Source organism: Mesoplodon bidens (assembly GCF_964165515.1).
Source record: "Mesoplodon bidens genome assembly, chromosome: 11".
Lineage (NCBI taxonomy): Eukaryota > Metazoa > Chordata > Mammalia > Artiodactyla > Ziphiidae > Mesoplodon > Mesoplodon bidens.
Window position 1 is genome coordinate 30,824,026 of NC_138167.1, and position 12,754 is coordinate 30,836,779.

A 12,754-nucleotide genomic window follows, 5' to 3' on the forward strand; every position below is an offset into this window, starting at 1 on the left:
GCACTAAGATACCTGCACAGTATTGAAAACAGCTGTTTTTATTGTGGGCAAAATCACATATGTGGAAATATTATTATGTCCTCTGGCAGGCAAGTCTGAGACTATGGGTGATGGAAAAGCCAGCCCCCCCTCCCTGCTGGTCTTTGGATCGGCGGTGGGGAGAAGCATAGCCAGGGGCTCTTGGATGGGAACTGGGAGGCAGGCTCTGCCACCTGTGGAGCAGAGGCCAGAGACAGCCAGGAGGAGCCCCCTATGAGGGAACTCCCAGCAATTTGTCCTTTCTCTATTGCGTGTGTTTTTGACTTTTCCTCCTTTCCTGTGTCATTTGGTGTCACCCTTGTATGCCAGAGGCTAAACAGCTTCAGGATCCAGACTGCGTGGGTTTGGATTTCAACTCTTCCATATATTAGTTTTGTAATTTGGGGTGGGTTCCATAAGCTTGCCTACTGTGATCTATAGCAATGTGAGAAATAACAAAATGATTTGTTTTAAGCCACTAAGGTTTTAGGTGGCTTGTTGCACAGCAACAGATAACCTAAACACTCCTTTAACAATGCCTTTGAAAAAGCATTTATCCAGTTTTGCTTCCATTTTAGTCTCCCTGCCTTATTAAAATGCCATGTCCTCTATTTTATCCTCCATGTTGATGTCAGTCATCTTTATAAAATGTTGTTTCTCCAATGTTTAAACCCTTCAAATTGTCTCACCTCATTTTGAGTAAAACAAAAACTCCTTCACATTCTGTACCTATATGATGTCTCTCATTTCTCCCTTCTCTATCCCCCCAGACTGCCTTTTCATCCTATGCTCCAGGCATATGGAACCTTTGCCACCACTGAACATCGTGATCTTTCTACACCTCTGTGCCTTTGCACATGGTATTTCTTCTCCCTAAGATATCCTCTCCCCTCCTGCCCTCATCAAACACCTCAGGGATTACCTCCTGTAAGCCCTTCTCGAAAATCTTCATTCTCAGGCTGTTAGATGCCCTTCCTTTGTACGTGCCTTTATCACGTATTAAGAATTGGAATAATTTTTTTCAATTCTCCTAAGTATATAGCTACTACTATTCTAGAGGTATCACAGAGATGGTAATTCCTTATACCTAATTTATGTCTTAGGGCTTAGTCCTCTGGGGGGAGGAAGGGCACTGCCCTCAGTTAGAAGGGCTGTTCTAAACTACAAACTCTTTTGAGAACAAGAATTACTATCTTTATTACTAGCATAGGACCTAGTTTGTGCTCATTCATTAAATAAGAATATGTGAATAGTTACTGTCTTCAAAGGAGCTCAAAGGAAAAATACAGCAATAATCCAAAAAAAGGTTTTAATTTCTGAGAACAAACACCTAAGTTTTGCAAGGTGTGGTCTCTGTCACATCTTAACCAATTTCTGTGTTCCATGGTGTCTGGTACATAGTAAGCACCCGATCATTTGTGGACTTGTCTATTCCCTTTACTGTTTAAATAATCTCCATCTTGAGCTATACTGAAATAGGGTTTGCAGTGCCGCTCAGTGACAAAAAACAGGTCTGGAGTCCCAGCCCTGAGTACTAATAGTTTGAATGACCAAGAAGATAAAAACTGTGAGAGTCTGTCAAATACATAAAATTTCATTTCACTTTGAACTTTGAAAATGGAGGCAGTGATATGAGACTAAGGAATAAAACCTCTTATAAAGTTTCAAGAAATGTATGAAGTATAAATACAGTGAAACTTTAAATAGGTATCCAACCAAACTTTTATTGGGGTTTTATTGCAATCTACTTTAGGCAATAAGGGGGAAAGTAACCATAAGAACTCCGATCAGATTTTATTCAACAAAGCAGTTTTTCACGAATGTTAAGGTTAGTGTATAGTCAGCTCAGCTTCCAGTATCAACTTGAGTACCTCGTCATGGAGATTTATGCCAGAATGACAACAGTAAGTCATTGCAAGGAGCTAAATCATCTAAAATTAAACCATATTTTATATATAATTTTTAGGATGGTATACTAATACTCTACAATAAATAAGGATTTTTAAAAAGTGTTGCTTAGCCCTTGTTGAACTAAATTCAATTATTAGCTTATTCTTTAAGTACTCCAGTTAATAAAGGTTTGATTGTACTTCAAGAACTCTGACTTTTCCAAAAATAAAAAACTAGTTATTTGTTAGGACAAAAATTAAGCTTAAAAGCACATTCACACTTGTCCTTAAAAGCACGTTCACATCATATACGAGATAACTTCCTCATGCCTGGAAACATGGCTTATACGGCAAAAAGTCATATGCAAAGAATAACTAGAGGGTAATCCTCCCATGTCCACATCCTCCAAAAAGCCACACTTGGCCTCAGTGTAAAAGTTATATTTTATTGCCATGCTACAAAACGTATGAAGTTGGCACTGACAGGGAGAAATAGAGAACAGGGTGGGGAGGGCTAGAGGGCAAAAGATGTTGTTACATATACAACAAGGTTTAATCAACAGTGGTAAATTTTGCCAATATTAAAAATGCAAACCAAAATTTAAAATGCTGATAATGAAACAGCATTAAAATACAATTTATGCATAGTACAGTATCACTTATGTCTTTTATTAGAGAAATATGGAATGCTTATAAACGAAATTAACTATAGGGGGTAAAATTCATATTTCATATACAATTTGGCAATGTTAGACAATTTAGTCCCACTGTTAGACAATTTTTTATAAAAGACAAAATTAAAAATCTAATAAGCTACCTTTATACAAAGTTGCTATATTTATGCCTTTACGTAGGAAAAAAACATTTATAATGCAAATTAGGACGTACATAATCTTACAATATTATACAATGTAATGAAAATAAAAACATAACACAAAATTTGTCCTTTATAAAATGTGTATTTTGCATTTACCAATGCAAATGTGGCACACTGGTGACTACTGTACTATTAATACCAGTCCGTTTCCATGCTATTATTGTCCAATTGTCATAGAACTGCAATTGTAATGATGCTACAAAAGAATTGTGTTACACCAAAAAAGAAAAAAAAGAGGATGTAGGGATGGGGAAAAGGGACGTAAAGAACAGGAAAGATAGGGTGCTGGTTTGGGCAGAGTATATTGTGGTATGTCATAAAATATTTGTTAATTTTTCAAGCCAAAAAACATTTTCTATACATTCTGTGATTTTGTACCAATGCCTTTATTCAAATTTGGCAAACATCAGGGAAAAGGTAGTTTAGTACCATATACCTCACATATCAGAGATTAGAAAGAGATGCCAATACATCAGTTACTTCTGAATGTTGTCTCTGATGGTATGTCTATTTCAAGGATATATATATATATATATGTATATACAAATATACATATATATATTTATACACACACACTACACATTGCACAAAACACTTGGACATTATAGGTTAGGGGAAATGGGATGTATTTTTTAGCTTGTTAAAACCTTTACCTTGAGGCAAAAATATGGTGGCACATTATTGGGAAATTATGAAAACATAAGGCCCCTGTCCCATTTTTAATAGAACATTATTGAGGTACATTTTTATACTTTGCGCCACAGATTTTTTTTGGTGGGGGGGGATACACAAACACTAGCTTGACTCACAACACTGAACTGTGGGGTCAACATTAATATCTGTAAAAACAAAGACTGCTTGGCAAATTTTCTTAAGTCCAAAATGTGATCTGTTCTGGATATACTGAGAAGTGAAAAGCTTTTTGCTGAGTCTTCAAAAGTAAAGTGCATATCTCATCACTCCACAGCAGCAGTAAATAAAAGGAACTATTTGCCAATCTTCCTGGAGGGAGGGAAGGCACCATATTTTCATTTTGAAAGGAAGATGAACCTGGGAAATAAAACACACTAAGAAAAAACACATGTAATACCCATATTAGTTTCCAGCCCTGGTCTGGGATAAAAGCTGTTATGATCTATATGGATAAAACAGGATTCTATTGGGGGAAAGCATATGATCAATGACTATATTTCCAAAACCAAAAAGTGGGATCACATGATCTATCAACAGAACAGAATATGTAAAATTAGGTCTGTCTCAGAAAATCTGAAACATATGGCCACAATTATATCCCAATAAAATATCTCATTCTAAAATGCACCTAGTAATTGGTACAATTCTTCCAGAACAGAGCTTAATGCTCATTACTAGACTACTGCAGAGGACAAATAGTGTTCTACATTATTTTTAATTAAATAGGAACACAGGTGATTTCCAGAGACATCTAGAAATTAATACCAGTTGTATACATCTTCCCTAATACTCGTAGTACCTAAAAATCAAATTCTTAGCAGACAACTTGGTCCCATTTTCATTTTTAAAGCACACAGTATTGAAAGAATAAACTGCAATGGTTATATTATAGTTGCTTAAAAAATATAAAAACTAATCAGAATCTGGAAGGAAAAATGAAAAGGCTGATGAAAAGTAAGAAAAGAAAGTACCCAACCTCCAAAATGAGTAAACAGGTCAGCCCTTTTGTTTGGAGGTTAACGTTCTGTCTTGACTGCTTGTTTCGGAGAAAACCATGTGCACTGGTTCCATCATAACTCTTATTCCACATTACAAAAATCATCACATAAATTTGGCACAATTAGCAACCTACTCAGAATAAAGCATAAAGGGAACAATACATTAAAATGGAAACTGCATACCTATACCACTGCTCTCTTTTTAGAGAACAGTGAACACTTTGGTAAGCACCAAATTCACAGAAAAGAAAGAAAATTCTGCTATGCACATAAACCAGTGGCATTAAAAATGATAAAGACATCTTTAATAATTTATTTTCTTTATAATGGTCCCACGCTATTATTTTGCTAATTCATTCACTGTCCTATAATTAGGTCATTTATGGAACAGATTGGATGCTATATGACTGAAAGTTTTTCACGCTAAATTAACCTTAGTTACATCTGGTAGATCCAGACCAAAATCTCAAACTTCCTCATATTTAGAGGAGACAGTGACGTATTTTGCAAGGTTATCTAACCTTCTTTCCACTCTACCTGCTCTTGTCTTCTCTAGGATTTGGGAAACTGGAAAATTCTTGATTTTCCAAGAGCTAGACATATGGACCTCATCCATTTATATAAACATCAATTCATTTTCAATCCTAAATTCTGACACAATGTCATTGCTATAAGACTTCCACTGTACCTGCTATGCTGGCAACAACTTTAACATTCTATTGAAATCAAGGGATAACCCACGATCCAGCTATGAATGAAAGGACAGCAGAGCTGAGGAGCACGACAGTGGGCAAAGTACAACTGCAGCCGTGTGACTGAGGGGATCACTGCTAAAGTGCTGGGAGAGTGCCCACAGAGAAAACACAGTACCTTTAGGGAAATTTGCATGTTAAAAGTAGCTTCCTTTTTGTTTTCTTCTCAGCTGCTTAAGAGATCACCTATGAACACAAGTGAAATTTAAAATTGTGAGAATGCTTTTATCAACTTGAAAAGTAAACGGCATATAAATAAATACTGGACAAGGGCAACCCTGTTATAGAATAACAGTAAGTTCCAAATGAACCTTCAAAACCACAATTTGACAAAAATGCAAACTAAACAACAATGAACACATAATCCAATGTTTCAAAACTATATACAAACTCAAACATCCTAAATTGAAAAAGACATGAAGCAACAAAATTAGACATCCCAAACACCAAAGGAAAAACTTGAAGGTAAATGGCAATCTAATGGCACAAATGCCTCCAGAAAACAATGTTACTATTAATAATCTGTAGGAGAGAAACTTTCAAGAGATCATGGTTCAGATTTTCAAATGTTTTTGGATAAAGTGACCTGAGACTGATTCTTGAGCCTATGTGTAATTCTGACTAAGATATCTGGGCACGCCTTTCAAATGACACCATGAGATGAGTAAACAGAAAACCTCGTCTATTTCCTGCCTTTCAACACACCAACAGCAAACCATGTTCATGAACGTAGGGCTCTTTCTAGAAACGATGAAGGCTAAGGAACTGACTGGTACATAGGAGGTGTGGTACTTCTATTTCCATACATATGTCCTGGCTCAAGTCAAAAAGCCTACAATTAATGAAATAAAGGATTCCTCATGTTACATGCTGGAGGTCACATACCATGAATAGTAAATCTACAAATAGTACTTTCAAAACCTAGAGTTATCTGTTAGCAATGCACATTATCAAGAGGCTTTATAATATGCTTTAAATGCCAACCATGACTTAGACGTGAATGATATGCATGAGTCCAGAATCTTAATAAAAATTGACCAGCATGTCACTCACTTCAATTCTCATTTTAAATAGGCACTGTGAAAATGGGAATGCTGCTGTACAGTAAAGAGTAGTATAGAATGAAATTAGTGTTCTTTTATGAGTACCTGCTCTACATTTTAATTTCCCTTTAAAGAAGCACATGAAATAGTCAGAAAAAATTTTTTTATCAGTCTATAAAAGGAGTTAGTGTTTAGAAATAAAAATGAAGCACTTGCATCTTCATTTTTTAAAACTTCACAAAGGTGCAAACAATGTAATGGTTTCCGGGCTCACATGGGCAGATCAGTACTATTGTGTCTAGTTTTCCTAGATGTACCATCGTCTCGTGGCAGTGCTTTCTGCAGATTTGACATAGCAGCAGTTCTCTCGATGTCTATCACAGCATACAGCTCTGTGCGTCTGGTAGGGGTCTGTGGAAGGGGAGTGGTAGGCGTTTTTGGAGTCTGAGGGTTGTCAGAGTCACTGCCACCTTCCAAGTCAACCTGTATGTAATTGAGCTGCCTGTGTTCTAAACTTGGGCGTCTGATATCAAAGTTAAAGACTGTCGGTGTACAGTCCCGACGCCTTGAATATTCTATTTTGTGAGCACTTGCCGGCACTGTTACATTCTCTGTATTTACATAGTTATGCATTGGATCAAGATTATTATGGTAGCCATTTAGAGATGGGGTCTTTGGTCCTAAATTGTCATCTTCATCCCTACTTAGCTTGCGGGCTTCCCAAACAGGAGGCAAAGATGGTAGATTTTCGTAGTTTAACAATGCAGTTCTTCTCTGAGCTGAGTTGTTGATATTCTGGGTATCTGAGGTACTGGTGGACGGCAGACGACCTCTCCTGAGCCCTGAGGCACTGGGGAGAGATAGCCCATTTAGATTTTCATACACCAGTTTGTTAACAGAGGGCGCATCTCTTCGTTCATCACTGTCATAGCCAGTGTCCCATTCCGTGTTATTCGCGCCACTTCCGCTGACTTGATCTCTTCCAAGTTGTTCCAGTTTCTCTTTTTCCATTAATTGCTTTTGAACTGGGGTTGGTCCTAAGACAAACTTGACTCCTTCAGGTTCAAGAAGAATCTGAGGGTCCCTGTCCTCAATATTACTTGGTTCTTCTTTTGGTGTGTTGCTTTCAGCATTAGAAACCCTCGCCTCCAATGGGACATGCACGCTTGCGCGGTTTTTCTGTTCTTCTTGTACACCTGTAGTGTTGACATAGGTATGTACCTAAAACAAGAGGAAAGTGAATCAGTAAACTTGCTTTAAAAAAAAAAAAGAACAAAAAAATTTGCCTGACTATATCAATTAATTTTATTAACTTTCTAAGTATATTCTTACTTCAAAGCTTTTGTACCTGTTTTTTTTACCAACAAAAAGGTTGGGGGGAGGTGGGAGAAATGTAGAAATGTCTTCCTAGCTTGATAAAAGAATAACTACTTTAAAATACACGTGATGGGGCTTCCCTGGTGGCGCAGTCGTTGAGAGCCCACCTGCCGATGCAGGGGACATGGGTTCGTGCCCCGTTCCGGGAAGATCCCACATGCTGCAGAGCGGCTAGGCCCGTGAGCCATGGCCGCTGAGCCTGCGCGTCCGGAGCCTGTGCTCCACAACAGGAGAGGCCACAACAGTGAGAGGCCCACATACCGCAAAAAAACAAAAAGCAAAACAAAACAAAACAAAAATACATGTGATGGTGAAACATGATAAGCATTCTGTAGAAAAAATAAAAAATCAGGAACAGATGGGGATTATTACTTTGATGTTGTTCTAAAATTCTCATCAATGCATTAAAACCTGATTTAGAAATAGGAAATAACAAGTATTAAAAAGGAAGAGAGAAATTTATCATAATTTATAGATGATCTGACTATATAAAGAGATAGACCCTACTAGATTCAATAAGAGTTCTGTAAAATGCATAGATATAAAATAGATACCAGGAAATTTCTGCTACTTAGAAAAGTTCGTGGTATTTTGCAGGGGGGACAATATAAAAAAAGTTCAGAAGTCTATACATAAAATTTGAAAAACTCAAAAATAAAATTCAAGGGCTTCCCTGGTGGTGCAGTGGTTGAGAGTCTGCCTGCTGATGCAGGGGATACGGGTTCGTGCCCCAGTCTGGGAGGATCCCACATGCCGCAGAGCGGCTGGGCCCATGAGCCATGGCCACTGAGCCTGCGCATCCGGAGCCTGTGCTCCGCAACGGGAGAGGCCACAACAGTGAGAGGCCCGCGTATCGCAAACAAACAAACAAACAAAAAAATAAATAAAAAATAAAATTCAAAACTAAGGGAAATTTAATTATAGTAAATAAGAACTCATTTAACAAGTAAAGAACACAAACAAATGGATTTCAAAACAGTAAAAATTTCTTCATGATAAACAACCATATTGTTGACAAAAGATAAGTATAACTAAGTAATACACAGACAATGTTCAACCAGATAACTTCATTCCTAAAATGAAAATATAATAGTCAGGAATATTAAATTGCTCTGTTAAAACACTGACAACAAAATCTGTCTTATTGTTAGTAGTCCACTAACTATAAAAACTGTAACATAGGGCTTCCCTGGTGGCGCAGTGGTTGAGAGTCCACCTGCCGATGCAGGGGACACGGGTTCGTGCCCCGGTCTGGGAGGGTCCCACATGCCGCGGAGCGGCTGGGCCCGTGAGCCATGGCCGCTGAGCCTGCGCGTCTGGAGCCTGTGCTCCGCAACGGGAGAGGCCACAGCAGTGAGAGGCCCGCATACCACAAAAAAAAAAAAAAAAAAAAAACCTGTAACATAAAAAGCTTTCATTGGAGGTTATTGTAACAAAATTGGCCATTGGTTATGTCCATCTTTATCTACAGATGCACCTCTCCTGTGAACCCACAAACTTACTGTAATGCTAAGTCTCCCTCAACACCTATATATATTTGGGTATATGACAGAAAATACATGCTATTTCCTCTGAGTCTTCACTACAAAAGTCATATACAAATAGTGACAGCTAAAATTCAAACGAAAACCTTCAAGTGTTAGCACAATGACACTCTAACCCCACACAATATGTTAGACAGTAGGACATGCTTACTTGTTCCTCAGCCACAAGCAAGGGATGTGTAGACTCTTCACCTACTGAAGGCAGGCGTGCACTTCCCACAGAAGGATGTCTGCTTGAAGGATGGGATGAAGCGTCTCCAAATGAGGGGTATCGGGGATATCCATTAGGTAAGTTCTGAGCAGCAAACCCTGGAGCTGAGTTTTTGTTTGTTTATTGGTTTAAGAAAGGATACAGGGGTAGGGCACAGAGAATAAAAATGAATGAGAATACAATCAGCACTGAGAGGTTTAAGGAAGGTGTTTCTGGCAAGACATATGAGAAACCACAGCAAAACAGCGTACCCCCTCCACCCTAACTTTCCACTCACATTTTAAATAATATGAAACAATTAATGTTTTCCTATTTAAAATATTAAAAATGTTTATAATTATAGCTAACAGTTTTTTAAAACTCACAACCACTATACTTACGTTAGCCAATGGTAATTCCTAACAATTTATAGATTAAATAACTGTAATCTATAGTTTATAATAGAAGAAGAAAAATGGACACTTACTTGTAGGTGTTCGAGGTGTTCTGGGGACTTCCAATTCTGTCTGATGATTATTCCTTTCAACAACTGGCTCCTCCACTACATTTATACTATTATTCTGCATAATCTCTTGCAACATATTAAATAATTCTTCTGCACGAGCACACTTAAAGGCAAAGATTCCTACAAATACAAACCGGGAGAAAAAAATGGTCACCGCATCTTTAAAAAAGACACAGGAGCATCTGTCGAAGAATAAACTTGTAAAGTAAGCATTCCATGCACCAATAGCAAGAAAAGCCTTTAACATAAATGTCTGATAAATTAATTATATTCCCTGTTTCAAAACATAAACCCCAAAGTTCACAGAATAATTTTCATTTGTCCATGGGTGATGGCTCAAAATAAGGAAGACATAACAAGATTTGCAAACTTACTCTAGTTTGCTTTTTAACAGCAGGGGGAGCCCAACTTACCATTACCAAGGGAATTCTTTATCACTTGACAGGCCCTTGCTCTGCGGTTTACAATCATTACCTTGTTTAATTACCGTTGCCCCCTGATACAGAAGAAATTTGATGCGACAGAGGTCATGCAACTTGCCCAAGGACTTTCAAGAAGTAGGTGTAGCAAAAAATAAAAGTACGTTTTGTTTGACTCCAACGTTTAGGTTCTTTTCCCTGAGTTATAACAGTAAAGACACATAGGCAATTTACTGGGACTAATCATTTACTTACTGCAAATCTTAAAGTTAATATGAGCCAAAATTCTGGACATAGAAAACATGCTTAATAAATGCTTGATAAATGAATACATAGTGTACTATGTCTCTTTTTTAAATAATCCACTTATTTGGGAATTTTTTAATTCTGGATAAAAGTAAAACATTAAACATTACATACAGAATAACTGAATTATAGCATGATATTTCAAATATGATAATGTTTGGAGAAAAAAAATAAAGGCTCTACCTACCTTGTCCAGTTTGACATCTTCGACCACTTTCAAAAGAAAAGAGATTTGAATCATAGCCATAGCGTCGGAGGCAGAGGTAGTGCCATTTTACCGAGTCACGTTTGCGAGTGTATAAAATCAGTTCCGTGTCTGTAAGTTCCATTATGCCAGAACCTAACTCATTCCCATCATCATCCACATTAATGACCTAAAAAAGAAAGTTTAATTAGTGCTAACTTAATGCTCCCACTTGACAGTTATGCACATATTTCACTAATTTGTCAGGAAAATGTACTATTGCTTATTGGTTCCTTTGTTAGTACATTCAACAACTGATTGTGTGTTCAGGGCATGGACTATGTAGCAGTGTAATACCCAGTTCATATCCACAAAGAACTCACATTCCCACTGAGGAGATAAGATATACAAACACGAAAAACACCACAAAACTGTAAATGCTTAACTAACAAATGATTGCAACAGAGGCTGTGAAATGCAGTAACTGTGGCGGAGGGTTGTTGGAGAAGCCTTCACATAAGAAGAGGAGGGACTTTAGCTGGGCCTTGGGTATAATTAAATTTAGACAGGAATAAAGAGGGAGAACTGGTGGGTCAGGAGTTAGGGGGCACATCCTGAAGATGCAGTGCTACAGCAGAGACAAAGGAGGTATGTTTCAGAGAGATCAGGACAGGACTGGCATTGAGTTCATGTATGGGAAGGCTTTGCACTGCTCAGTTTCAGAAAATGGCCAGAGACTATAAAGAACAGATAACACTTAGGGAGAATTTACTATACCCCTGGGTTGGGCAAAGTGCTTTACTTGTGTTTTTGTCATTTAATACCGATCCTAAACTGCAGGTAATACTATTTTCTCCACTGCATACAAGTGAACAAAGACTTAGTGATAATGTAACCTGCCAAAGGTAATAAAGCTATGAAGCAAGAGGGCTGTGACTTACACCTAGGTTTGTGTGATCCAGAGGCTATGATTTACAGCAGAATGAGGTCAGAATATGAGAGATTAATGACTGTGGATGAGTAAGGAATGGAGCACTTAGCATCTAAGTAACAGAATACCACTAAAGTTTTAGAATGATGAAGGAGGAAGATTAATTTGATGTCAACTGCAGGATGCATCACAGAGATGACTGAAGATAGAGTTCAGTTATGAAATTGTCCAGGCATTAAACAATGATTGGGAGCTGGTGACGGGACTGAAGAGGCACCTATAAAGTGGCATTTTAAAGACAATATTATCAGTAGGTCATTTCAAAGAGGGCTGATGGGACCAAATCCAGGGGCTCTTATCACTGTGACCAAAGATTGAGTTCTTCAGAGGATATAACAGTCACTCATTAGTGCTATGTTTTCCTGACGGAGATACAAGATTTAGGCACTCATATCCATGACTGGTGATGTCGAAAGGTAAAAATAAATGTAAATGTCTTCCAAGTTAAAAAAAAAAAAAAAAAAAGACAGTATTATCAGAATTGTGTGGCTCTAACTGGATATGGAAGACCAAAGGAAAAGGAAAAGAGGATTTCACACTGTCAGTAAGAAATGTTGTCATCATTTGTTAAAACAAGAAAAGGCAGAATGGACAAAGAGGAAAATAAAAGGATCTGAAGACAAAAGTGAGGAAATAATAAGACATGTTAATTAAGTGAAGTAAAAGAAAAGCATCCAGGTAGGCAGTGAGAGCTACATCTCAACCAGTTTTTACTGACCTTAAACTTGTTCCGATGGTTATCTGGGACAGTGTCTTTATCTGGACAGCTACAACAGCTACCCATGGCTTCTTCAGAAGACCATGTGAGCACTACATGAAAGATAATTTGCAAAAAATTATTAGATGTAAGATACAAAAGTCATAAAACAGAAAAAGACATTAGAAATCATCTAACATAAGCCCTGCGTTATTCTGATGAGGAAAATGAAGCCTAAGGAAGTAAATGG

The 12,754-nt window shown here is 37.6% G+C and overlaps 1 protein-coding gene across 2 annotated transcripts in view; it reads right to left on the minus strand.

Moving 5' to 3' along the window:
- Window positions 1–2,332: 2,332 nt before the first annotated feature.
- Window positions 2,333–12,754, minus strand: part of FRS2 (fibroblast growth factor receptor substrate 2) — a 70,078-nt gene continuing 59,656 nt past the window's right edge. For both annotated transcript variants that reach the window (XM_081249810.1, XM_081249809.1), the window contains exons 3-7: window positions 12,526–12,617; window positions 10,820–11,006; window positions 9,869–10,027; window positions 9,343–9,506; window positions 2,333–7,491 (exon numbers count right to left, since the gene is read on the minus strand). In XM_081249810.1, the coding sequence (XP_081105936.1) occupies window positions 6,541–7,491; window positions 9,343–9,506; window positions 9,869–10,027; window positions 10,820–11,006; window positions 12,526–12,591 (1,527 nt within the window). In that variant the 5' untranslated portion in view covers window positions 12,592–12,617 and the 3' untranslated portion in view covers window positions 2,333–6,540. The remainder of the gene's footprint in view (window positions 7,492–9,342; window positions 9,507–9,868; window positions 10,028–10,819; window positions 11,007–12,525; window positions 12,618–12,754) is intronic.